General features: G+C 53.2%; 1 protein-coding gene across 1 annotated transcript in view; it reads right to left on the bottom strand.

Annotated features, from left to right (window-relative positions):
• Positions 1–18,970: 18,970 nt before the first annotated feature.
• Sh3pxd2b (SH3 and PX domains 2B) overlaps positions 18,971–25,286 on the bottom strand; it is a 75,785-nt gene continuing 69,469 nt past the window's right edge. Inside the window, exon 13 of the mRNA XM_027938754.2 lies at positions 18,971–25,101. Within this exon, the coding sequence (XP_027794555.2) occupies positions 23,575–25,101 (1,527 nt within the window). The 3' untranslated portion in view covers positions 18,971–23,574. The remainder of the gene's footprint in view (positions 25,102–25,286) is intronic.

Here is a 25,286-nt window from a genome sequence, read left to right as displayed (position 1 = left end):
CTGTAGCTAAAAAAGAACACAGACAGTAAAAATGTGGGTAGAATCCAGAGAAATTGGAATCCAGATACATTGCTGGTGATGATGTAAAATGGTCCAACTTCTTTGGAAGAGTTTGGCAATTTCTCGAAAAGCTAAACATGGAGTTACCACACCCACCAGCAATTCTGCTCCTGGTGTGCACCCAAGACAATTGAAAATGTGCCCACACAAAGGCCTCCATGTGGATATTTGCAACAGCATTTTTTTTTTTTTTGGTACCAGGGATTGAATCCAGGGGCATTTAACCACTGAGCCACATCCCCAGACTTTTTAAAAAATTATATTTTATTTTTGTCTAAAGACAGGGTCTCACTGAGTTGCTTAGGGCCTTGCTAAGTTGCTGAGGCTTGCTTTGAACTCATATTCCTCCTGCCTCAGCCTCCCAAGCTGCTGGGATTACACGTGTGCACCACCATGCCCAGCTTGTAGCAACTTTATTCATGATAACCAAGAAGTAAAAATAATCCAAGTGCCCATCAACTAATGAGAGATAACCAGAAGTGGTCGAACGACACAGTGGAACACTATACAGTCATGCAAAGGAAAGATGAAGGAACCTTGAAAACATGTGAAAGAAGCCATCACAAAGACCACCTTTTATGACATTCCACTGATATGAAGGGTTCTTAACTACCAACTTGGTACAAATGGAAGGTTAGTGGTTGCCCTTGGCTGCGGGGAAAGGAGAAGGGAGGGCATGAGATTTCCTATTGGGGTGATGAAAATATTCTAAAATTAGATTATAGGATGCTTTCCCTGCTGTAAAGATACTAAAAAAAAAAAAAAAAAAAAAACCCATTTATTTTGTGATGCTGGAATGGAACCTAGGCCTTTGAGCAATTTAAGCAAGCACCCTGCCCCAGACCAGAGCTGTGCACTTTAAACGTGTGCATTCTAGGGTGTGCGAGTCATGTCTCAATACAAGGTTGTTTCCATAAACAAGCGTGGAGTTTATTCTGGTCCCTTTCCCAGCTAGACAGCCCCCGCCTCACTTGGCCCTGGGGTTGGAGTAGAACACAGCCAACTGTGGCCCTGTGTCTCCTTTTGCAGGAGGAAGCGATGGGGTAGAGAAAGGAGGCGTTTCCTAAGGCGGCTGAGACTCGACTCCCTGGCTAAAGAATTAGTCAACTGAACTAGTTGAAGAAGGAAAAGTTTTAGAGTAATTCACGGGGTTCAGACCTGAACGCTCATGGAGAAAGAATCTCTCTTTCCTAATCCTGAAATTGAATCCTACTTTGCTTCTCAGTGAATCACCTTCAGCGTGCTGCAGTCCTCAGAGTTTCTGCCTCTTCCCATCTGATTTATTAGCTTCCTGTAATCTGCTTCTGTCCTCACGACCTTAGTGAAACTTCTGGAGAGGCCAACGGTGGCCTACTGACTGAGAAAGCCAGTGTGTGTTTCTTGGTCCTTGACTGGATTTCTCTGTGGTTTTTGAAGACACACCCCCTGTCTCCTTTAGCATTTCCCCACCTCTTATTCTCCATGCTGGGTGCGCCCCTGATTCTGTTTTGTATCTCAGATCATTAATTCTTGGTCTTCTTTTGTGAACTTTTCTTCCTCTGTCCTCTTAAAAGAAAAACTTTCAGCAAGTGTTCTTTTGTTTTGTTTTGTTTTTAAAACTCATACTTGGCAAAAATTCAAAACCTTGACAATTCATTCTGTCGGCCAAGTCATGTGGAAACAATCACTCTCATGTATGATCAGTGTGAATGCAAAATGGTACGAACACTGGAAAGGGGATATATTTGTTGTTGCTGTTGTTTTTTTTTTTTTTTTTTTTGAATTTTCTAATATTTATTTTTTAGTTTTCGGTGGACACAACATCTTTGTTTGTATGTGGTGCTGAGGATCGAACCTGGGCCACACGCATGCCAGGCCAGCGCACTACTGCTTGAGCCACATCCCCAGCCCTGTTGTTGCTGTTGTTACTATAACTAAATTCCCGACTCAGGTGAACTTTATAAAGAGAAAAAAGGTTTATGTAGCTCACAGTTCAAGAGATTCAAGGGCTGGTGTCTCAGCATGGCTTTCTTCCTGGCAGAGTCCTAAGGAGGCACAGGCCATCCCATGGCAAGAGACAAAGATAATTCCTGTGTGTTCATCTGTCTTCTAGCCTCTCTCCCTCTGTTTTATGAAGCTACCTTGTTTTAATCATGGGGGCTCCACCTTAATGTCCTGTCTAATCCTAACGACCTCAAAAAGGCCGACCTCTAAACACCGTAGTCAGATTAAATTGCTACCCTTTTATTATTTATCTATTCATTTTTGTTTTTAAAATTTATTTATTTTGCATTACAATTCTTAATACACCATTATACAATAATTGCTATCCTTTTAATACTCAGTGGGGATCACATTTCAGCAGGAGTCCAGGGGACAAACCAACTGAAACCATCGCCATGCCTCACAAACTATGGCTTGCACCAAGCCTGTAACTTAGCCCCACTTAATGATCTGCCTGAGACTCTCCTCCAGCAGTAGGAAAAGACAGAGGCAGATGGTTTCAGTGCTGTGCTCTTCACGGTTGAAAATACCAGAAAAGACCTCCATGTTGAATAAACCATGGTGCACGTAACACAGACCCCGCCGCTGCAGAGAGAAGGAGAACAGCGTTGCGCACTACCACGAGGACTTTCCAAGATACGTCGCTGAGAAACAGAGCAAAATGCGTGGCAGGAAGAGAGTGAGTGGAACATGGGACACGCTGGGACACGCTGCAATGGTCGTCAGCAGCAGGGGTGAGCGGGAACACCTGACTACTTTTATGTGTGGTTTTATTCTGGAAACTTGCAGATGTTCTATAGATTGAAAAACCGGCCAGGCGTGGTGGTGCACATCTGTAATCCCAGCGGCTCAGGAGGCTGAGGCTGGAGGATTGCGAGTTCAAAGCCAGCTTCAGCAATTTAGCGAGGCCTTAAGCAACTCAGTGAGACCCTGTCTCTAAATAAAACCCAAAATAGGGCTGGAGATGTGGCTCAGGGGTCCAGTGCCCCTCAGTTCAATCCCTGGTATACAAAGAAGAAAAAAAAACAACAGACTGAATCAACAAGAATGAGGAGACCAAAAACACCTGACGCTCGGAGCAAATGGCCGTGGCAGCATTTCTAGTGAATAAAATGAATAATAGTGTCAATCCTAAAGAAGGCAAAGTACCAGCTGAGTGACTTCTGAGCATTCGGTGTGTACGTCCCCGGGTTTGCTCAGGGTTGGGGCTGGAGGGATAATGAGAATTCTCTCAGGTTGGATTTTGTCATTTTTTGCAGTTGGAGCTGGAACCCTGGGCCTCGCTCATGCCAAGCGCATGCTCCGTCCTGAGCTGCACCCTCCCTCCGGGCTGCGTTATTCTTCATTGGGAGACGGGCTCTCACCAGGTGCCCGCTGCCTCATACTCACCCTCCTCCCCCGGCCCCAGGAGTCCCTGGGGTTACAGGCTGTGCCTCCGCCTTCAGCAGTGTTGGGTTTTGTTCTGATGTGAGTGAGACAATCCGGAGAGCACCTCAGGCGTACTGTGGAAGGGAGCCCATGGACAGGTGTGCCAAGTCCTCACTGGTGGGGGACGAACATGGGGACAGAGAAGAGCCCGTGGAGACGAGGGGCAGTGACAGCGAGTGTGACGCCACCATTGCTAAGACGTGCACAGGAATGTGCGTGCATGTGTATTTACGTGAGTTTGCACACGTGCATGGAGCCTTGCTTGAATGCGCGTTCACATATGCATATGTTTACATGAGTGTGTTTCACATACGTGTGTGCATGTGACAATGTGCCTGAAGGGATGCAGTAACATGTCTAGCGCCTGGCCCTTGGGCTCTGATACCATCCCCACTGCGAGGACCAGGACTCCTTATAGAAATGGCAGCACCCAGGGCTGGAGGAGGGGAAGTTCAAGATGGGCCTGAGGCACCTGTTATGCCACAGAACAGGGAAGGACTAAAATAAAAAAAATAAAAATAAAGAAAAGAGCATTTGTCACAGGGACAAGGAGCCAGCTAGAAGGGGCTCTCATTGGCCCAAACAAGGACAATCCGAGCACCAAAATGATTAGGGACAATGACAAATTATAAATCGGTGGGAATGATGGGAACACACAGGTCCACAGTGGACAGATAAGTGGGTGGAAGGGGGGGCTCAGGCTGGCGGGGAGTGCTGAGCCTCAGGGGGAGCACAGGGGAGGAAGACTTGGGTTGGAAAACCGTCATTTTTCAACCATAGAAGTCAGATTGGGTCCGACAGAAATCATCCAGGGACGCCAAATATGTGAGGGAAACTTTGAAGTGGAGCCGGATTGTTACATTATCTTAAAATAGCTCCCCGCAGATCACCTGTTGCAAGAGAAAAAATAGTGAGGATACAAAAGAAAAAAACAGACAGTACTTCTACCAGATGACCCAGAGTGGGACCACGGGCCTCACCAGCCCCCAAGCGTGTCCCCCGAGGGGGCAGGACGCGTTTGTGCTGCGTTCCTACTGGGGAGACACAACAGAGCCCAGCAGGAGGCCGGGGGCCAACCTGGATGGGGACCTTCAGCAATAAGGAGGGGAAGGGTCTGTGTTCATACATATACCAAGGTCACTAAGGTCAAAAGACAGAACTGCCCCCAGTTAGGAGATGAAGAGGAATATCACTGGGTCAATGGATAAGAACAGAGTGTGAATGGAAGAGCAGAAAAATAACGGGATTTCCTAAAGTTTATGGCTGCTCTGTGACTCTGACAGAGAACGTCCTTGCGCTCAGGCCAAACAGCCTGGCGAGCTTAGGGGGACAGGCCTGATGTGTGTGACTCACTCCCAAGTGTTTCCTTAAGCAATTACCACGCAGGACAGCAAAGGAGGCACGTGTCACAGGAAAACCCAGATGAACCTGCTCTTTGGATTATCACATGTTTGTAATTATTTCCAAGAGAGGCGTGACCTCGTGTCTCCAGGTCCTCGGGCTGACTGATATCCGTGGGGTTGATGGACGTCACTCCAGGCCCAGGGTGGAGTCCAGGCTGCCTGGCTGTCTCTCAGCCCCGTGGTCTAGGGGAGCGGACGGGATATGCTCTCCGCAGGGTTAAGGAGCTGGCACAGAAGGCACAGGGAGCCGCACCAGGCTGAGCCCTCTGAAGAGTCACATTCGACAACACCCGTTGGCCAAAGCAAGTTACTGGCCAAGTCTCAAGTCAGGGGATGGGGAGAAAGTGCAAAGTCCCAGGCTGTGGACACAGGGAGAGGGAACAGGGGACCAAGACTCTTCAAACTACCAGGGTGGCCAACACAAACACGTGGAGCCATTTAAAAAGCCCTGTGACATTATTGCAGCTGGCAGGCAGGCTGGTCCCTGTCGCCCATCCATGGAGACTTTCCCCACCTCCTGGGGAGCCATGGCAAGGAGGCTTCCAAGTTCAAGGACCTGGTTTCATCCTTTCATCAAGGGAACGAGCTTGGGAGGCGATGGGCATTGTCACCACGGAGGACGGAAGGCCACGCCGGTCATTAATGCTCGGGAGGTGACCACACAGGAGGCCTGTCACTACAGCCAGGGTCGCTCTCCTGATGTGGCAGCCGGGACATTTCAAAAGGCCCAACGACAGTTCAGATAGTTGCCGGTTAAGCAGATAATTGGAACAGATGTCATTGGCTCCCAAGAGATGCTGTGGTGGCTTGTGACTTTTCTCTGTAGTCTGCAAGAGGTGGGCTCTTCTCTGGGTACGTGGAAGCAAACCTAAAAGTCAGAGTCTTCTGTCTGGCTCCGTGCAGCCCCGCATTGTGCCTGGACTTAGTGCAGCTGCTGGAGGAGCCTAGGCTTTAGCGCACGACCCGGGGGGCCTGCACACTGGATGGTGGCGCCTTGAATCCCCCTGGAAGAACCGATTCCTCCCACCTGAGAATCTTAGGGGCTAGTGGGGGCCAGGGCTGTCCTAAGACCCAGACTCGAGCTCCAAGCCCGTGATTGCTTTAGGACGGGGTGTGGCCCATTTGGCCAACACGAGACAGATTTAGGACTTTCTTTTTAAAACAAAAACTTAAAAGAAAGCATCTCCTCTCTCCTCTGCTCATGGATTGGGGAGGAAGTAAATGAGGACCTGCTTGGAGCCTCCATAAGGGGAAAAATCAGGGCGAATTTCCATCAGGTGGGTGCGCTTGAGTGGAAAGCCAACCCAAGAAATCACACTGAGAAAGAGGAAGAATCAAGCCCTGAAGTCCCCGGAGCTGGGTCCCCAGAGCTGGGTCTGGCTATGCTGTCTCCACGCTGGAGATTTTCAGTTTCCTGTCAGTGATTTTAATGGTGTTGCCACTGGGCCTGTTGGAGTTGAGTTTCCCTTGACCGCGGGTTGGCGCCGTCTTGCTCACTTCGTCTCCTCAGCACCCAGGAACGGTGCCTGGGTGCCAACCCCTGATGTGGCAGGTGAAGGGCCAAGGCACAGCCGGGGTGAGGGACAGGATCAGCCCTGGTGAGAAAGGCCCGGAGTGTCCGCTGCTTTCCAAAGCAAGCAACGGTGAACGTGGACCCTCCCCAGAGCCCCTCCACAGTGACCTCTCACCCCCCACGGCAGGATGGAGCCCAGCTGGGTGCTGTGCCCCTCTCCAGGGACCTGGGGGAGGGGACTCTGTTCCCTCCAGGCTCCCCTCACTGTGCCTGGGCTGTGTGTGGAAGGAGACTTCGAGGTGACCTCGGAAGGGTCTGTAGTAACAATGCTTCACCCTGCACGGGGAATGTCAGGCCGTCACTGAAGGACTACACCCGTGTGTGACTAAGATCCGTGAAGCAGGAGTCCTGTGTCTGGGGCCCAGGTCATAGGACACCGGCAAATGCAAATCATCTTACCTTGAAGCACCCACAGGCACGTCCCGAGGCAGGCTTGATCTTCCTGGGGCCCCTGTCCCACTGCGTCACAGTCTCTCTATGACAGCATGTATCATGACACGCCAGCAAAGTAGAGTGACTTTGTCTATGTTCCCTTCTAGAAGTGAGCCTCGAGTTCAGTTGTGAGATGTGGCTTGGGAGGGGCTGGCTTCTCTCCGGTGCCAAGCATGGGCATGTGACCTAGACCTGGCCACTCAGGGGCAGTACAGCCTCCTGGCCACAGCAAGAGGCTCAGTCGTGGGCTCAGGACCCAGGCCATGCAGATGGACCTCATTCCAGGTCCCTGCTTCCCCCAGATCTCCCATGATGCCTTTAGAGCTCAGTCGTTGAAATGAATTAGTAAAACTCATCACATCTAAGTAGGTCCAATCCAGATGGTGGAAGGCAACCTAGTCTCTGAGCCCCCATGTTTACCAGGACTCTTCTGTGACCAGTGATAGCAACTCAATGCAAACTGACTTAAGGAAAAAGCTCCCTGATTCCCTGGGCAGCCTACAGGCACAGCTCGATCTAGTCTCCAACAGTGTCACCCAAATTCTCCTACTTTGGTACTACTGCCTTACTTTAGTACTAGGCTTTGTTCTCAGGCAAGCTTGGCCGTGGATGACAAATATGGTCACCAGATTTACAGGCTACATTTTGCCAGTTCTGTAGATCCAGCAGGAAAAAAAAAAAAAATTTCTTCCTCAAAATCTCCAGCAAAGGTCCTGGGATCAAGTCCATTGGCTCGGCCTGGGTCCTGAGCCCATAACTGAGCCACTTACTGTAGCCAAGAGACTGGGCTGCCCTCATTGGCCAGGGCTAGGTCACGTGCCCATGCTTGGCATAAGGAGTGAAGCCAGCCCCGTCCAAACCACAGGGACTAACACAGAGAGAAAAGGTTGTCCTCAAAGGAAAATGGGGGGATACTACCTGAAGAGAAGAAAATAGATCACAGGCAGCTCAAGCTGCAAAATGTCCACAAATAAACACGAATATCTGACAATTTGTGTGTGTGTGCACACAGATTCAGCATCCATCATCTGAAAATTTAAAATCTGAAATGCTCCAAAATCCTGAACGCGTTGAGTGCCAACATCATGCCACCAGTGGAAAATTCCACACTGTGAAACTGTGTCGCGTACAAAACGATTAACAATATTTAAAATTACCATCGGGCTGCATGTATAAAGTGTATGTGAAACAATGAATTTCATGTTAAGACCTGGGCTCCGTCTCCAAGATATGGCCTTATGTAGACGCAAATAGCCCCAAATCTGAAAAGACCTCCAAAACACTTTTGCTCCCAAGCTTTGGGATAAGGGACACTCAGCTTGCTACTTAATGCACGTAGTTGTGGGGTAATTGGATACAAGCTGATTCCATCAAATAAATCGACATCAGCAATAATAATGAGACTACCATCTGCTGAGCGTTTCCAGAGCCCGGTTCTGTGTAAAGCGTTACCCCCCAATCCAATCCCCGCATAGCTCATGCACTCCCACCTCCCCCAGCTCACACCCCCCACTGCACGCCCCACCCGACCCTATCATAGTAGCTATTCCTCATTTTTCAGGCTAAATCTCATGTCTGAATTCATTTGAACTCCCATGTCCACTGCCTCACATTAAGGAGACATAAATCAGAAGCACAGAGGGCATCTGACTTTACTCTTCTTCTCCCAGCAACCTGCCGGGGTGGGGGGGGCATTCACACAGCAATCCCCGTGCACTACAGTGTGCGGTCTCCTCCCGGGTCCTCGGGAGACAAGGTAACATGAGGGCGGGGTGGGGGCAGCTCAGTGGCAGAGCGCTTGCCTAGTAAGCAGGGAGCCAGGGTTCAATCCGTAGTAACCGTGAAACCAAAAGAGAAATAAGACCCACCTAGAAACTGGTCAGTCCAGGGTGAGTGGGGACCAACTGTCCCCTCACGTTACTCCCGGCCCTTCATTCATTCCTCCTGTAAATATGTGTCATGCTCTGCTGCTCTGGGGACAGACTGCTACAGAGGCATCTGGGAGACCTCAGTGAGCAGGACCCAAGTGTCCCCAACATCCTTGATGAGCCTTCCAGAGGAAGGGTATCTTGGCAAATTTTCTTCCTTACTTTTTTTTTTTAATGTGGTGATGAGTTTTCAACTGAAGGCTTCGTGTGATCGGTGGACAGCAGATAGGGAGGCTCTATTAGGAACAGTGAGGTAGTCCTCTAGGGACACCTGAAGGAATTTAGATGCCAAGAAAGGTATACGGTTCCCAAGAGTTTGAAAGTTCCTGTCGCTGAGACACCCCTAGATACGAGTATGCGGATCACTTAGAGCAGGAGCTTTGGGGCCCTGCAGCATTGAACACAGAAAATGCATCTTCACCATGACCAAGAAAGGGCCTCAGAGAAGCAGCTGAGGACATGCCACGGACACCGGGGACACGGAGCTGTTGAAAGCCTACGGGCCTGGCTTGTTTAACCCTAATCAAGAGTCTGCTGGGAGAGGATGACTACACTGACGGCCAGAGCAAGGTTCGGGCTCCGATTCCCCCTGAGGCACCGAACACAGAGTCTGCACAGAAGCTAAGAGCACGGGCTGAACACGTGGGTCCCAGGTGAAGTTTTTGCCGGCGACTTACAAGCAGTATGACTTCAGGGTTCCATTAAGTTGCTGAGGCCAACCTTGAATTTGTGATCCTCCTGCCTTGGCCTCCTGTGGGACACCACACCTGGTCTTGGGAGTTTGAATGTTCCCAACACAAAGAAATAACAAACGTCGGAGGTGACAGATGTGCCGATTACCCTGATTTGATCAGTCCATGTTGGATACATGCATTAAAATGCCTCAATGTCCCCCCGAAACAGGTACAATTACTATGTGTCAGTTAAAAATAAAAATATGTTGTTAAAAAAAAAAAAGAAAAAGAAAAGTGACATGAGACCCCTGCCAGAGGGTTCCCAGTCCGCTGGGGGTGACGGACACACAAAATCAGAATCCGAGCGCAAGTGCTGAGAGCTGGAGTCCTGTAGAGAATTCTCCCTTTTGTTCCTTTCACACAAAGGCCTCAATTTTATCAGGATGCAGTGGTGTTATGAAAAAGGTCAAGGAATTTCAGTTAAAAATCAAGAGCATTTCCACCAGAGAACTCCCCGAGCACTTCTAGCTCCAGAAAAGGTGGCCCAGTGGGGTGGCCTTGGTCTCCTGTCACCCTGCGATTATGACAGGGACTTCATGCTCCCGGCTGCAGACTTGCAGAGTGCCACGTCCACCATCGCTCACATTTCCCATCGTGTCTGGGGGCTGGTGAGTTGTCCTGGGACCCCGAGGCCCAGCGAACTCATTCAAGAGGATCTGGTCTTTTAAAAAGCTCAGGAAAGGTGACGGCAGGACTCTCAAGGCACGACGCGGCCCCGAGTTACAGTGCGCACATGGGCACCGTCCCCAGGGCTCTTGCGGTTCTTCTGCTTTAATGAAGTATAAACCCCCAGGTTGGTGCTAGCTTGTCTCTGCTGCCTCCTTAATGTGGACTAATCTCTCTCTCCCGAGAGAGAGAGAGAGAGAGAGAGAGAGAGAGAGAGTGTGCAAGAGCAGGGGCAGGCCTCCGATGAGGAATATTTAGTCGGCAACTAACTCTACCTGGCTGGAACTCACGGTCCCATTTCTCTTTCAAAAATGCATTTACTTTTAGAGATACCTTCTATTTCTTTTTTTGTACCAGGGATTGAACTCAGGGCCCTCAACCTCTGAGCCATGTCCCCAGCCCTGTTTTGTATTGTATTTAGAGACAGGGTCTCACTGAGTTGTTGAGCATCTCGGTTTTTGCTGAGGCTGGCTTTGAACTCTCGATCCTCCTGCCTCAGCCTCCTGAGTGCTGGGATGATAGGCCCGCGCCACGGTACCCAGCTTAGAGCAAGTTCTATTTATGGACAATTAACAAAGTTTTCCAGGTGTTATCATGGACATGAACGTGTTTAAGGAAACGGATTTAAGTTAGAAGAACTTGGTCAGTGAAGGTGGCACGGGGGTGAGGCGTGCGGTGGTTTTGCTGGAGATGTGGGAGCCTTACCTTAGGTTCCGCCCTCTGGGCAACTTTTGTAGCCTTCACCCCTTCAGACATCTTCTCCAGACTTTCCCTCATGAGCCTCCCAGATCACCTGTGGTGACTTGCAGGCGAGGCTTCCTGGCCATGCTACGAACTTCTCTGTCTTCCCAGCAACACACCAGGCCTAGAGAAGGTTCCAGAAATGAGATGGCTGATCCTGAGCCCTCCTGCATGAAAAGAGAAGCTTCTGGTTGTCCCCCCAGGCTCTGGGCCCAGCTCCCTCTTCTGAGGCATTTCTGCCCCTGGGAAGACTCTCTTCGGGGTCCCTCTGCTGGGAGGGCCTGAGTGGCCAAGGGGGCTCAGCGAGGCACACTGGACCCCCTGGAGGAGGCACGCTGGACCCCCTGGAGAAGGCATGCCCAGCTGACTCACTGCTGGGGGGTAGGACTGGCTTTGGCCTCTGAAGGGGGCACATTGCCCCCCTGCCCCACGGGCTGAAGCTACCTGTCTTCAAGGGAGTGCCCGCGCTCTCCCTGCTGCCAACAAAGCTGCTTGCTGTCCTACGACTGGACCCGGAGGGCAGGTGTGTCTTGTGGGGGCCATGATGGTGCCCACTGGCTATGTGGGCTGCAGCCTGACGTTCACCTGCCTGGGCCTAGTGCCTTCCTGGGGCATTTTGAGGATGACGTCAGCCACACGTGTGAAGAGCCGATAGGCCTGGAACACAGTCCATGCTTACAGAAGTGACGAGGACACTGATGTCTATCTGTCTGGAGCCGAGGTGGGCGCCCTGCCCCATTCCTTGAACCTATGAGGCGGGGGAGGGGCGGGAGGGGATGCTGGTCCCTGAATGCTGGACCTCAGCCTCCCCGTTCCCCAGTCCTGATTCTGAATATTTGAGGTTCACCTCGGGCATCCAGACATTCTCCATCTCGCTTCCTACAGATAAAAAATTACTGAGGGTTGAAACAAAAAGGCAACGAAACACCGGCAGCCCTTCACAGAGGGGCTCCCCCCAGGTGGCCAGAGGAGGAAGAAGCTTCGAGAAACAGGAATTGCTTGGCCACCTGCCTCTCTCCTTCCTGTCCACCCTGCAAGGAGCGCTTGAGGGCTGCTCTCTCCCTGAGCCCCTGGGGCACCAGGCTGGGGCTGGTGCTGAGCCCAGGGCTGTGGCACGTGGGGGACCGAGGCACCCGGGGGGGGGGGGGGGGAGGGGGTGGCACCTAGCGGGTGGAGCCTCAGCAGAATGATGAACTGGACTTGTTCTCAGTTCCTTCCTGGGTTCCGGGGCCTGGCTTGGCCTCAGCAGCCCAGGGAAGCCAACGTTTCTTTTGTCTCAAGTTTTATCTTCAAAATTCAGGTGCGGTTTGTAGCCCCTTGCGTGACCTCTTCCTGCGTGTTTTAATATGAACACAGTAAAAAGCATGACGGCCAAAGTGCTCAGGTCTCTATTCCCCCCACCGGCTCCTCCCGTGGCTAGTTTTGGTGTAAAAATGAAGTTCCAGGAGCTGCTCTGGGTGTCCCCACACGGCACTGCTGTGTGGGACTGGGCTCCATGATCCTGGCAGTTTTTGGCATCCAGAAGGTACAGGAAACTTCTGTGCTCCCCTCTGCCTGAGAGGAGGCTTCTACAGGAAGGGAAGGGATGCAGCCAGCGGCAACAAGACTTGGCTTCGGGGAGTCTGCCCATCCCCGGGTGTCCCAACTTGGGCAAGGCTTCCTGTGGGAATGGGAACATCCTTTTCTTTGGTTGTTTTTCTAGTTTTTGTGATGCTTGGAGTGCTGGGCAGGTGCTCCACCATTGAGCTACAGTCCCCATTCCAGAGTGTGGGGATTCTGCCAGGGGCGGGGGTGCACGCCTGTAATCCCAGCAGCTCAGGAGGCTGAGGCAGGAGGATCACAAGTTCAAAGCCAGCCTCAGCAACTTGCAACTTAGTGAGGCCCTAAATAACTTAGTGAGACCCCATCTTAAAATACAAAATAAAAAGGACTGGGGATGTGGCTCAGTGGTTAAGCACTCCTGGGTTCAATTCCTGGAACCCTCCTATTTCCCCCCCCCAAAAAAAAAGTACAATAAAAGTAGTTCAGCAAATCCATGTTCACAGTGAGACAGGGCAAAGGACAGGAAATGGCAGATAACACTCCCACCACCTGGCTGCTAGCAGCCTACAGGGCAGGGAGGGGTCCCATTCTCCAACACAAACGATTGCCCCCCTGCAATCCCTTCCTGTCCTTCTGGTCATGTAGGCAGGATGGGAGGAGGGGGCACGAGAAGACAGAAAACCTGAAATCTTTGGACCCCCTCTTCTATGGAAGAATCTCTCTCTCTCTCTCTCTCTCTCCCTCTCTCTCAGGTGTTCAGTCTTTACTACTATGGGGGTGGGGGGCAGGGAACGGGCAGATCCTGATTTTCTTCTTTTTTTTTTTAAATTTTTATTGTTGGTTGTTCAAAACATTACATAGTTCTTGATATATCATATTTCACACTTTGATTCAAGTGGGTTATGAACTCCCATTTTTACCTCGTATACAGATTGCAGAATCACATCAGTTACACATCCATTGCAGTAGAGGGGGTAGAGAGAGAAGAGGGGAGGGGAGGGGAAGGGAGGGGGGATAGTAGAGGATAGGAAAGGCAGCAGAACACAACAGACACTAGTATGGATCCTGATTTTCAACACCAGGTTTTCGACGGCAGCAGGGACTTGGCCAGTCCTCAGATCTCCTCCAAGTCTGCCAAGTAGCTGCCACATTCTCTCCAAGGGACATCCTCAGGGCTCTCCAGGTGAGCATCCTTATGGTCCTGAGGTGAGCACAGGGAGGAAAGCCAGCAAATCTGAAGGCCTCTCCACGCCGAAGTTCCACTTGGGCCTGTTACTCTGCTGAGGATGGGAACCAACATGTGCCCACACTGACCCCTGCAACTCGTGCTCAGGGGCACAGACTCAATTCCATACAGTGACGTTCTGAACAACGATTTAAATTTAGGATCGACTACAGTACTCCCCCAAGTATGTTCTGTGGGTGAGAAGATTCTGTGGCCAATACGTCCTGGAAGCCATGGATTCAGCCAGGTGAAGTAGCTTACTTACCACAGGATTCTTTGATGTGCCCGTGGGGACACGGGACTCCAAGGAGGGGGCTTCAGAGGGTCCTCCCACAAGCGTCTGCCAAGTGGACTGAACACTGTGTCTGGTCATCTGGAGGAATGGAGGTCCCATGAACACACTCCGGAAACACTTTCATTTCAGGAAAAAGTAACAAAATGGAAGGTCCGTGTGCCCTGGGCTGGGGCAGTGGCCGGGGGCAGCGGGGCTAATCCATCCAGCTGCGTGATTTTCCACAGAGCTGGGAACGGGCTGTCCATTTTCAAACGGCTGCTTTCTGAACAGTTATGCAAGGGCTTGCGTAACCCTCTGGTTTTGCTCTTGACTTACAAAGCCCAAAATATTTACAAGCCGACCCTTCAAGCAACTGTTTGTCAATTCCTGGGCAAGGCGATGGACATACTTGAAGACTGTCCATCTCTACTTCTGCTCTTCATAGAAACAAGGACTATTAAGTGCTATTAGGAGTGCCTGCTGTGAGCTAGGCAATCAGCCTTCATCAGCCTTCACAACTCTGGGAAGGGCACTGTCGTCCCCGTCTCATGCCTAAGGACACTGAATTTCACAGAAGCCAAGGGATCTCAGAGCCAGGATTCAAACCCAGGTCTGACCACCAGTGCCTGTCTATCTGTTCCTCGGTCAGGGTTTATAACGTGGATCCCAGGGGGCATGGAAGACAAGCCCCCCTGCATACTAGCTCACACACACACACACACACACGTATGTGTCATTGATGTGACTGATTTTTGCAGTGCTGGGATGGAACCCAGGCCCTAGAACACGCTGAGCAAGTGCTCTATCACAGAGCCTCACCCCAGCCCCTCATTATATTTGTAATCTCTATTTCATTATTTGGTTTAGGTTTCTCCTTTAGACACATTAACTTTTGAATATCTTATCATCCTCTATAACAAATCAGCTACCAATCAGAAGCTGTTGACAGTTTTGAAAGGGCTCTCTCCCTCCTTCTGCCTGGGTTCGAAACAGGGAGATCAGGGAGATGTGAACAAAAGGTCAACTTGATTCTTGAAGGGGTGCAGGGAGAATCTGGACCAGGCATGGCCTGCAGCAGCCATGGGGTTCCTGAGCCTGAAATCCAGCATCAGACATGCCCATTGGCCCTCGGGGGCACCCTTTTGAGGCCCTTTTATACTAAGGCTCCTGCCGAGGACAGTGTGTGCTCCCTGGACATCTGACCCCAGACGGGAGAGGGCAAACCTGAGCCGTGCATGCCCAGCTCCCAGCTCTCTAAACATCGACCATCTAGAGAATTCCTCCCCCTCCTCCTCGGGGACACACACTGGGCTGGACAGCTGCTCTAATGGAGCCCTGTTCCAGGGAGGAGACCACCGTGCCAGAGGCGCAAGTGTCCCACCTGACGATATTCCCCATGTCCGTTGGTTCATGTACTTTATATGCACATTAAATACGTAATTGTGCAGAGATCCTGAGGTCCTCCAAGAGCTCTTGCGACGAGGTCGCAGGGCAGACGTGGAAGACGGCTGCTCGTCCTGCACTGCAGATGACCGTGGGAAGCCCCACCAGGGGGACGGGGGTCAGAGGACATAGTAATTGGAGGAACTTCTGGATCACTAGATGATTCATTAGCTTGAAGCACTGGACACTGTCTCTAATTTACAGGTCCCTTAAGGAAAACTGTGTGGGAGGAAGAAAAACTCCCTTCCTGGCAGGAGTGTCCCAGAGCCCCCCCGCATGGGGCAGCCTCACTGTGGGAAAGTCCAGGGGCGGCTCCAGGGTAGACCAGCAGCACAAGAAGCCCTGTCCACCAGCACTCCCTGAAGTGCTAATGGTGACACTGGAGCTCATGGGCAGTGAGGGGCGTGACAGCAGGGACTGGGGTGAAGCATCAGGCCAGGCGGGGGTCGGGGTTCAGACTGAACTCAGGGCAGACTCAAGTGTGAACCTGGATACTTCCCAGGGTTTACAATAGGAGGTCTTGCTCCCGTGAGAGGCTCTGTGAATGATTTGGGGGCCAGTACATTTGAGAAAGCCAATATACATAAACCCTGTTAGAGTTTCCATCTGGAATGTTCCCCCAAGGCTCATGTGTTGAAGGCTTGGTCCCCCACGTGGCAATGTTCAGAGGTGGGGCTCCTGGGAAGGGACGGATCATAAAGGCTCCGACCTCATCAGCAGATTAATCCATGGACAGATTCTGGCTGTGGACTATTAGGAAGTAGTAGACGCTGTAGGAGACAGAGTGGAAGGGAGTCGGTCCTTGGGGGTGTGCCTTTGGGACTCTTTCTTGTCCCTGGCTACCACCCTCTGCTACCCGGCTACTGTGAGGTGAGTAGCTTCCCTTATACTCTTCTGGCCTTGATATCCTGTCTCAGTACAGGCCCAGAAAGAACAGAACCAAATGACCATGGACTGAAATCTCCGCAGTTATGAGCCAAAATAAGTGTTTCCTCTTTTAAGTTGTTTTTCTCAGGTACTTTGTTACAGTGACGGCAAAGCTAACATGTAAATATAAATCACTGTAAAGAGTAACATTCACACTGCGTTTAATTACATGAGGCTGCTTATGTTTACATAAGATCTGCCATAAAGACACTGTTGAACCTTATTTAATACAGCATTTCTCATCTAATGTGTCCATGAAACGATTATTTCAGAACACTAATTGGCGTTTGTTCTGGACACACTTTGGGAAATGCTGAGTGGAAAGATTATGGATCTGGGAACTGTCAAGGTAATGGCCTTTGGATTTATAGTTCCACGTTCTTCCTCTTAGTAGCTGTGACTGTGGGTAAATTGCTTAATCTCTCAAGATACCAATTTCCTCATTCCTAAAATGGGTATGATAATTCCCAATTGGAAGAAGTGTGGTGATGTTTATAAGAGATCATCTTAAGGTATCCAACTAACATCATGTCCTCAACAAATTTAAATCTTTTTCTTTAATTACAGTTAGGGTTGGGAAGTATTTTTTTTTTTTTTTTAATAAGGTTTTTAAGCCCAGGGAATAATTAGGTCATTCTAATCAGAGGTGTGCTTTGGTCAACAGTCTGGAGGGACTCAGTGCAGGGGGTTGGCTGTAGGATCAGAGACCCCACAGATGGGCTATGTGGACCTGGGGTCCAGTACAGGCCCCTGCTTGCGGGTGTGAGAGGCGTGGCACAACTCCCTCTCGGGGACCTCCTGCGAGGCCCACCTCCTCTCAGCACTGCCCGCTGGGGACCGAGCCTCTAGCATGGTGACCCTGCCAAGGAAGCTTGAGACGAGGTCAGTGCTCGCTCCGTGCCTCACAGGCCCAGAACACGGTGAATGCCCAGACCACAGTGGCGGTGCTGATGGTGACCGTCTTCATCACACACCGGGTCACACCAGGTTGGGGCTGCTCGATGGCTCGTCCTCTCAAGGAGTGGAGCCCTTCTTCAGAACCTGCTCCTCGGGGATGCCGATTCCTGTTGATTCTGACTTTTGGGGGGCTAAGCCTGGGAATCTGCTTTGACAAGCTCCCTGGTAGATCGTGATGGCCATGGACTCTTGGGCCACTGACCGGGCAGCCTGGGTTACGAGAGGCGGAAGAGCCACACTGGGAGAGAAAGAAAGGGCATGAAAGAGGCTGTGCTGTAAGAAGAGGGTCCCGTGGCCTAGATCCTGGACCCAGAGACACCCATGGCCCTTGGCAAGGGGGACTGGCAGGTGCGAGGGTGGACGGCTGGGTCAAGAGGCCCTGGCTTTTCTGGAACAGCAGGCCTGGGCATGGTGTGTGTCTGTCCCAGGCGCCACCTGAAGGAAGGCTGGGGGTGGTGCTCACAGCCCCCGGAGGGGAAGGGGAGCCCTCCCCCCACAGTTCCCGCCCCATTGCTCAAGGGCAGGTGGCCCCCCAGCCACCCCAGCAGTCCACGGCTCTGGCCGTCCTGTTCTGCGCTCAGTCTGATCTCAGCCTGCTCCCAGGGGCTGGGCCACACGCTTCCCTCCTCCTTAAGGGAACAGAGATCAGCATTTTAATGGCCATTATTCCTCTCTAAGGTGTCTCTGTTGTTGTATGTGAAGCCCCCAGCCCCATTTTTTTGGTACAGGGGATTGAACCCAGGGGTGCTTAACCACTGAGCAACACCCCCAGCCCTTTTTATATTTTATTTAGAGACAGGGCCTCACTGAGTTGCTTAGGGCCTTGCTAAGTTGCTGAGGCTGGCTTTGAACTTTTGATCCTCCTGCCTCAGCCTTCCAGCTGCTGGGATTACAGGCGTGGGCCACTGTGCCCAGCTGTGAACCCCTTTTGCAGTCCACCATCCGGGGTCTCTGCTGGTTTTCCTCTTTTCCTTAGAAGATGGGTGGCACTGTCATTTTGTTCAAAGATTCACCTGTGACTGGGGAGTTCCACCTTTGGGGTTGACTTTGCCATTGCAAAATTATACACATTAGCTACTATGCCTGCTTGTAATCCTGGTGGGCTTTGGGAGGCCGATGCAAGAGGATCGCGAGTTGAAAGCCAGCCTCAGAAACTGGGCAAGGCCCTGTCTCAAAATAAATAAATAATAAACAAATAAATAAATACATACATACATACATACAAATATCTGGGGTTGTGACTCAGTGGTTAAGCACCCTTGTAAAAAATAAAATAAAATAACCCACATCAGCCTGTACCCTCTATTGCTTGGGAGCAGGTGGCTTCCTCAAGCAGTCCCCGAGGCTGGGATCTGGTTACACGCTCCATCTCCCATGGCACGTGGCATTGCCCAGCAGCAGACAAGGCCAGAGAGCGGTCAAGACTCCTCCACAGGGAAGCTGTCATCTTTAGGCAGAGTTGGGAACAGCTGGGAGCCAGCAAATAAGAGGACACTTTCCCCGGGTTTGTGGACACTGTAGCTAAAAGAAGGCACCCTAGGGCCCAGAAAGGAGGCACCCCAAGTCTGGACAACACCCCAGCGCAGCCTGCACAGGACAAGATGCCGGGGTGGGAAGCCATGCACCCTTCACCCAATAAAACCCAGACACGTCATTCTCACAGCGAGGCTTGAAACCAGTCAAGCACTTTTTATTTATTAAAAACAAAAACCAAAGAACAAGCCTACTGGTCAGGTGACAGTCTCTGCATGCTACAGCTAGGTGCCCCTCACATCAGACACTCAGTGTTTGCTTTTGTGTCAGAAGGAACCTGTCACTTTTCCACAAGGGTATGGGCGGTGTTGAGGTACCCAGGGATCCCCAGCATCGTCCCACCAGCTGCGGCAATGCTGCCCAGAGCCCTGGAGGGATGAGAAGTGACCTAGTGACCTGAGGCTTCCTGGAGCAGAAGGCGTGGCTTGTAACTCAAGGTCCTGTCTCAGTGGGGTGCTACTAGTTACCCAGTGGGGTGCTATTAGTTACTGGGCACAAGGCACAGCCAGGCAAGCTGGGGTAGACTAGAACCCTCCATTGCATTAGAATTGCTACTGCTATGTTAGCCCCGGGGCCTTTTTTTTTCAATATTGAAAGCAAAGGCCACCGGCTATGGCACGATCTGGTCCTTCCAAGGACCAAAGAGGCTGAGCCCCCTCTCTGGGGCCAAGAAGGCTTCCTTCGCAGGAGAGACAAAATCAGGAAGGCGGAATGTTGAGCCACGGGGGGCTGGAGGCCTTGCAGGCTAGCACCAGAGCAGGATGGCCATGCAGCAGGGGAAGCCGCTGCGGAAGGACACTCAGAGGGTGGTCCATGGGCAGGTGAGGGGGTGGAGCCTGGCTGGACCTCTGCAGCTCTGCAGGGGACCCTACTCCAGGTGGGAGCAGTTCCTACCAGGGGAAGCAGAGTGCCCTCACCCTCAGGCCTCCTTGCAAACCCATCTCCTGCTCACTTGGGCCAGGTCCCGCTGCTGCTGGGGAATCTTTGGTCTAAGGTATGGACGGCTGTCTGCACTGCACACAAGAGCCCTGAGAGGATGGGACAAAGAGGTCACCCATGGCTAGGCTGCAAGGTGCCCATTAAGAGGTGGGCACAGTGGAAGGAGGGCAGTCAGGTTGTGGGGTTGCTGCTGCAGTGCTGGGGTGGGACGCACGTGCCAGGCAGGCACTCCACACCGTGCCACGCCCAGCCCTCTTCTTAACCATGTCAGCTGCCAACTATTTGAGGGCAGGAGTGGTTTCCTCTGTAGCCCACTCAGGGGTGGACACTTAGTAATAAGTACTACACTTAGTAATAAGTACTTAGTAATAAGTACTGTCCAATTCTCGGCCCAATATTCTTCCCCAGTCCTGGGCAGTTTGGCGCCTGTCCTTCAGTGTGGCACATCTATTCATTCCTCCACTTTCCACCTGGCACTGAAATCCCTGGGGGCTCAGAAACACTTTAAGGCTAAGAACTTTGCCCTAGAAACGTACTCTATGCAGCACCTTGTGACAGAGGCTCAAATGACCCCTGAAAGCCTGGTGTGGCTCTAGCAGTTTCCTAGGAGGGTGGGGGCATGAAAAGTGGTTCGAGCTGGAGCTCAGCTTTCCCCAAGTCTCAGCCTGGGACAAAGGCCAATGTCACCAAATGGTGAAGACTGATTCTCAGCAGAGAATTGGAGCAAAATCCTGTTTTACCAAGTGGTGGTTCTCAAATTCAGATTTTTTCAGACTTGGTGGCACTAGGACAAGCTGCACATCTGCCCCAGCTTGTAAGATAAAGTGGCCGGCACAAGGCAGTGAGCGGAAGTGAGTAGGCAAAAACCCACCAGTGCCCACCCTTGGCTGGCACTTCTCTTGTGACCTATTTAAATGTTTGACCAAGGGGTGGTGACAGCTAACTTCAGAGACTGGCCCCCTGGGAGCCCAGTGCACATTTCACCTCTGAAGGAGCAGGAAGGTCAGGGCACGAGGAAGAGCAAGCCCCCCCACCTGAGTCCCAGTGAGGCACTGATTGCATGAGGTGGGGCACGGGACTCCACCCTCCATGCATCGCTGTGCACCGAGTGGCTCCTGTTCCCCTTGCAGGATTGTCTCGAGAATAAAGGAGGGGACGTGGTGAAGAGCCGGTGAGGTGACCTGTTGGTATGTGGCACGGTGTCGTTGATGGCCCCAGATGTTTTCCCGGCCAAGACTCCAGGGAATTCTGCATAAGCTTCATCAGTTGCTCCCAGACTAGTGAGCATCGTCCGGGATACCGTAAACCTAAGTCCCCAAGCAAGAACAGCGAGGAGGGTCTCTGCCATAGAGACCCAGGCAGCTTAGTCGCCTGGGGGCATGTCCACCACTGCAGCAGTGAGCAGACACAGGAGTCCTCAGGCCACAGAGGTGACCCCAGCAAAGAACAGCCACCATGGAGGAAGGGGCTTCCACGGCCACAGTTCCCGTCAGCGCTAGAATAGTCTAAAAGGCAAGTTCTTTGACTTGCAGGAAAACGTCGTACCCACAGGAGGGCAGAGCAGGTCTGGTCCCACTGGCTGACCCCGGTGGGAGAGGGATGCGAGGCCACTGATACTCCTTCAGTGGACAAAGCGTGGAGCTCTTCACAGCCTGTGTTGGAGCCCCCACACCCTGGTCTACCCAGCGTCTGAGACGCAGTAGGTGCTTACAAAATGCCTGAAAGTGTCACTGAAACCAGAGGCGAGTCAGAAAGAAAACCAGTCAGCTGTGTCTTTGGAAAGGTAGTCAACCCCGTAAAGCAGCTCCACAAACAGGGTGATCAACAGGGTCCAAACCGCAGGAAAACCATGCTGGGCCTCCCACGCGGAGGGCCTCACATAGGGGTGGTCCTCTCCCACCTCCCTTTCTCCGCACTGCCACCTTCCTCCAGGTCGGGGCACAAATCAAGCCCTGCAAGAGAGAGCTCAGGCTGAGCCAAGGACGCAGGGCTGGCGTGCCACCGTGGACTGAGTGGGACGCCTGTGGAAGTGGCCAGAGCCCAGGGTACCGCCCGGGGCTGGGGTGCAGAAGAAGGCTCTCTGCACAGATCTTTGGCACGGCAGGTAGATGCAAGCATTCCCTCTAGCAGAGGGACACTGGGACGTGGCAGCAGGTGAACGCTGTGCACCGGAGGTCTCTGGGGCAGGGCAGGGCAGTGGGCTGGGTTCTAGGGCTCTCGTCACACACCAGCAGCCGGCACACAGAAGAGATCTCTGGGATGGGAGCTGGAAAGCCTGGGTCCCGATTCTACTTCTGCAGAATGGTGCCTCTTCAGTCAAATCGGTAGAAGGTGGCCCTGGTTCTCCTGGGGTGTACACACAGGAAGATCTCCTCCATGTGCCAGAGAGAGCAGGAAGCCACGGCAGGGAGGGACAGAGAGGGACGGGCGGCCTCTGCCTGGTCCTGGGCGCCTGCCTCCTTCTTGGGCTCCTAATCACCATGCTTCGTTCTGCAGGGACCCGGCTGCTGGCCTGTGAGCCACCAGAGCCCCTTGTGGCTGGCAGGGGAGAGGCCACCTCAGCTCCCTCTGTCCCATCGGCCTCATCCCCTCAGGGGCACCAGCACAGGAGCAGGGAATAGGGTCTGTGCCAGCCAATCAGGACCCCACAGTCCCCCCAAGCTGGGGCAGCAGCTGCTCACCTCCGGGCAGCCTGCTATATATGCTGCAGGGGCCTGGGAGGGACATCAGGTGGGGGAGCAGGCGTCCCCTGCTCACACCACAAGGAAGCCACGGGGCCACCTCTCCTGGCGGCCCCCTCCATCTTACTGGCTTGCCTTTCCCTGTGGGGGAACTCGGGCAGCCTGGTCAGAAATCCTCTTTGCTCTCTTCCTGGCTAGCACGTCCTTGGCTGAATTGAGTTTCCTCATCTATGAATGGGCCTGGTGACGGAGGTCTCTGTGAGCACTAAACCATGAGGGCTAAGTGCCACCTCATATTTGGCACCTGTTGGCTACTGGGGGAGGGGGCGGTGCTCACAAGGGGCGTGGCTTGTGAAGGGACCCTTACTCAGACAAACTCGAGCCTCTGGTCCTAGGAAGACAAACATGAAATGTCCCAAGCAGGGGACAGGAGTTCTCCTTGAAGAGCCCCAGGTGGCGCAGAGCCTGCAGCAGGAAGTGAAGCGTGCTGGGGCCAGGGCCAGCCTGTGGCGCTGCTCAGGTCCAAGGCAGAAGACAGGAGCAGGGTGGCTGGTGGACCTCCAGGCCCCTCCTGGGAGAGAGGCATCTGCTGGGGCCTCAGAAGCTGGAGGGCCTGGGGCTCGGGGAAGAGGCCACTTTCCTGGGGACTGGCAACGGAGCTGATGCCCACCGGTCACCACTCTTCCTGGCACCAGGCATTTGGGAGACAGTGAGCAAAGCGCCTGGACTTCTAGAAACATGGAGAATCAGGGCAAGTCATGGTGGACCGGGCAGGCTGCCCCGTCCTGTGCCTCTCCAGGCAATGGGGGAGCCAGTGTGGAACTCCTCCTGGTGACAGGAGCTGATCCTGGAGGCTTGGGAGGGTCACCGCCACTGGTCAAGAGGAGCAGGTCTGTTAAGGCAGGGTGCTGGCGAGGACCCCCATGGAGCGGGGGCCGTGGCGTGCACCTTTGGGATGCCACCACAGGGGGAGACCCGGCTCCGGGTCAGCCGCTCACTCTCCAGCCTCCCAGGGGAGGAGCTGAATTGTGGAGTCGGATAAATTAAGAGGCCATTAAATACGTGGGGAGGACGTGGGCAGCAGTGGGCCTCCGGCAGGAGGGCGCTAGGGCTTCTTCCTGAGGTAGTTAGAGGGGATCCAGCCCTCCCAGGAAGGGGCCCCGCTGACGGCCTGGCACAGCCACCAGCCACTGCTGCTCTTCTCCCGGACTTCGAACACCGTCCCTTCCTGGAAGCTGCCCGTGTCTTCGTCTCCTTCAAAGTTGGCCACGGCCACGTACAAAGAGTCCTTCAGGCCGTCGATGTCGGGCAAGGAGGCCGCAGCTGCCCTCTCTCTGTGGTCCTCTGCTTTGCCGGCTGCCCGCGGCCCCAGCCCGCCTTTGCCCCCAGAGGAGTTGGAGAGGAAAGGTTTGGCCTTTGGGGGCACGAGGAGGGCACGGCCGGGGGCAGCAGCCGCCCTGCTTTCGCTGGCTTCCTGCTGTGGCCCTCTGATCTCCGGGAGGGGTCTGGAGGAAGACGAGGAGGAGCCTTTCTTGGGGGGCGGTGGTCTCCGGGGTGGGACCACAGGTCTCTGCTGGGTCGCCTCTTGGACAGGGACGGGCACATTCTTGGGCCCAGGATCGGTGGTCTTGGCTGGCCGCAGGGGGGCTCTGCAGGACAGCTCCTTTGGGCTGAGTCCGTCCTGTCTGCCAGGCCTATCCTGGGCATGGCCAGGTCCCTCCCCACCTGGAAGGAAGCTTCGGCTGAAGGCCATGTCTTGGCCCCCAGCAGCCAGGGCACTCTCCCCGTCCAGTGAGGATTTCTCCTGGGACTTGGCAGGCCTGAGCTTACTCCTAAGGTTGCAGATATCCACTTGGTCTCCGCCCTGAGGTGGCTCTGTCTTGGGGCAAGGAGCTGGTTTGGGCCTGACCTGAGGTTTGGACTTCAGGAATGGATTCTGGGGGACGGCTTCTGGCTTCTCCTCGGGCTCAGCCTTGGACTTGGAGACGGGCCGGAGGTTGGGCTTCCTCACTTCCTTGGCCAAGACCTTGTGGCCGCACTCCAGCCCCATGTCATTCTTCAGCTGGAATAACTTGCTTTTCTCAGGTTTGGGCTCTGGCTTCCTGCCGTCCCGGGCCGGGGAGTGCTTGGCCGGAATCATTGGCAGGATCATGCCAGGAGGCTTCGGCGAGGAGCCGCGGAGCTGCTCCAGCCTCTGCCGCTCCCTCTCCAGCAGCTCCCCCTCCGACTTGATCATGGACTCCTTCCGCGGAGGGAGGCTGGGCTTCTCCTCCAGGCCGGGGTCTGAGATCTCCTCGTAGCCTGCCGATGAGGATGCGTCTGCGGACGTCTTCCTCAGGGCCTCCTTCCCACCCTTCCAGTCTTTGCACCAGGACATCCCAGAGTCGAGGGCACCGTGCGGGGTATCAGGCAGGGGCCGGGAGGGGCCCATGGCTTCGCTGCCCACGTTGTTCTCCACTGCCGCTGCGTCCCCCAGCTGGAGCTGGGCCACCTCGTGGGGCAGGGGAGCCAGGAAGTTGGGTCTCGAGGCATTGCTGGTCTTCTTGTACTTGTCGATGAAGGTTGCTGGGGCCCACCCCTCCTTGTCTTCGATCTGAATGTACCACCAGCCGCTCAGATTCTTCTCGATCACCTGTAAGGGCGACAGAGGTTAGCACGGTGGCAGTGTGACATGAGGGCAGGCAGATCAGAATGGTCTGGAAGAACCCACATGCCACCCAGCACTGGCAGCTGTGCCTTTGAACTCGGCAGGTTCTCCTAAAGGCCTATGGAGCCATTCCCCTGCCTTAGCACATCTTACAGAGGGCAGGTTCTCAT

The sequence above is a fragment of the Marmota flaviventris genome, chromosome 5 (assembly GCF_047511675.1).
Source record: "Marmota flaviventris isolate mMarFla1 chromosome 5, mMarFla1.hap1, whole genome shotgun sequence".
NCBI classification, from domain to species: domain Eukaryota; kingdom Metazoa; phylum Chordata; class Mammalia; order Rodentia; family Sciuridae; genus Marmota; species Marmota flaviventris.
Note: the sequence above shows the minus strand (reverse complement) of the source record. Positions and strands in the feature narration are given on the sequence as shown.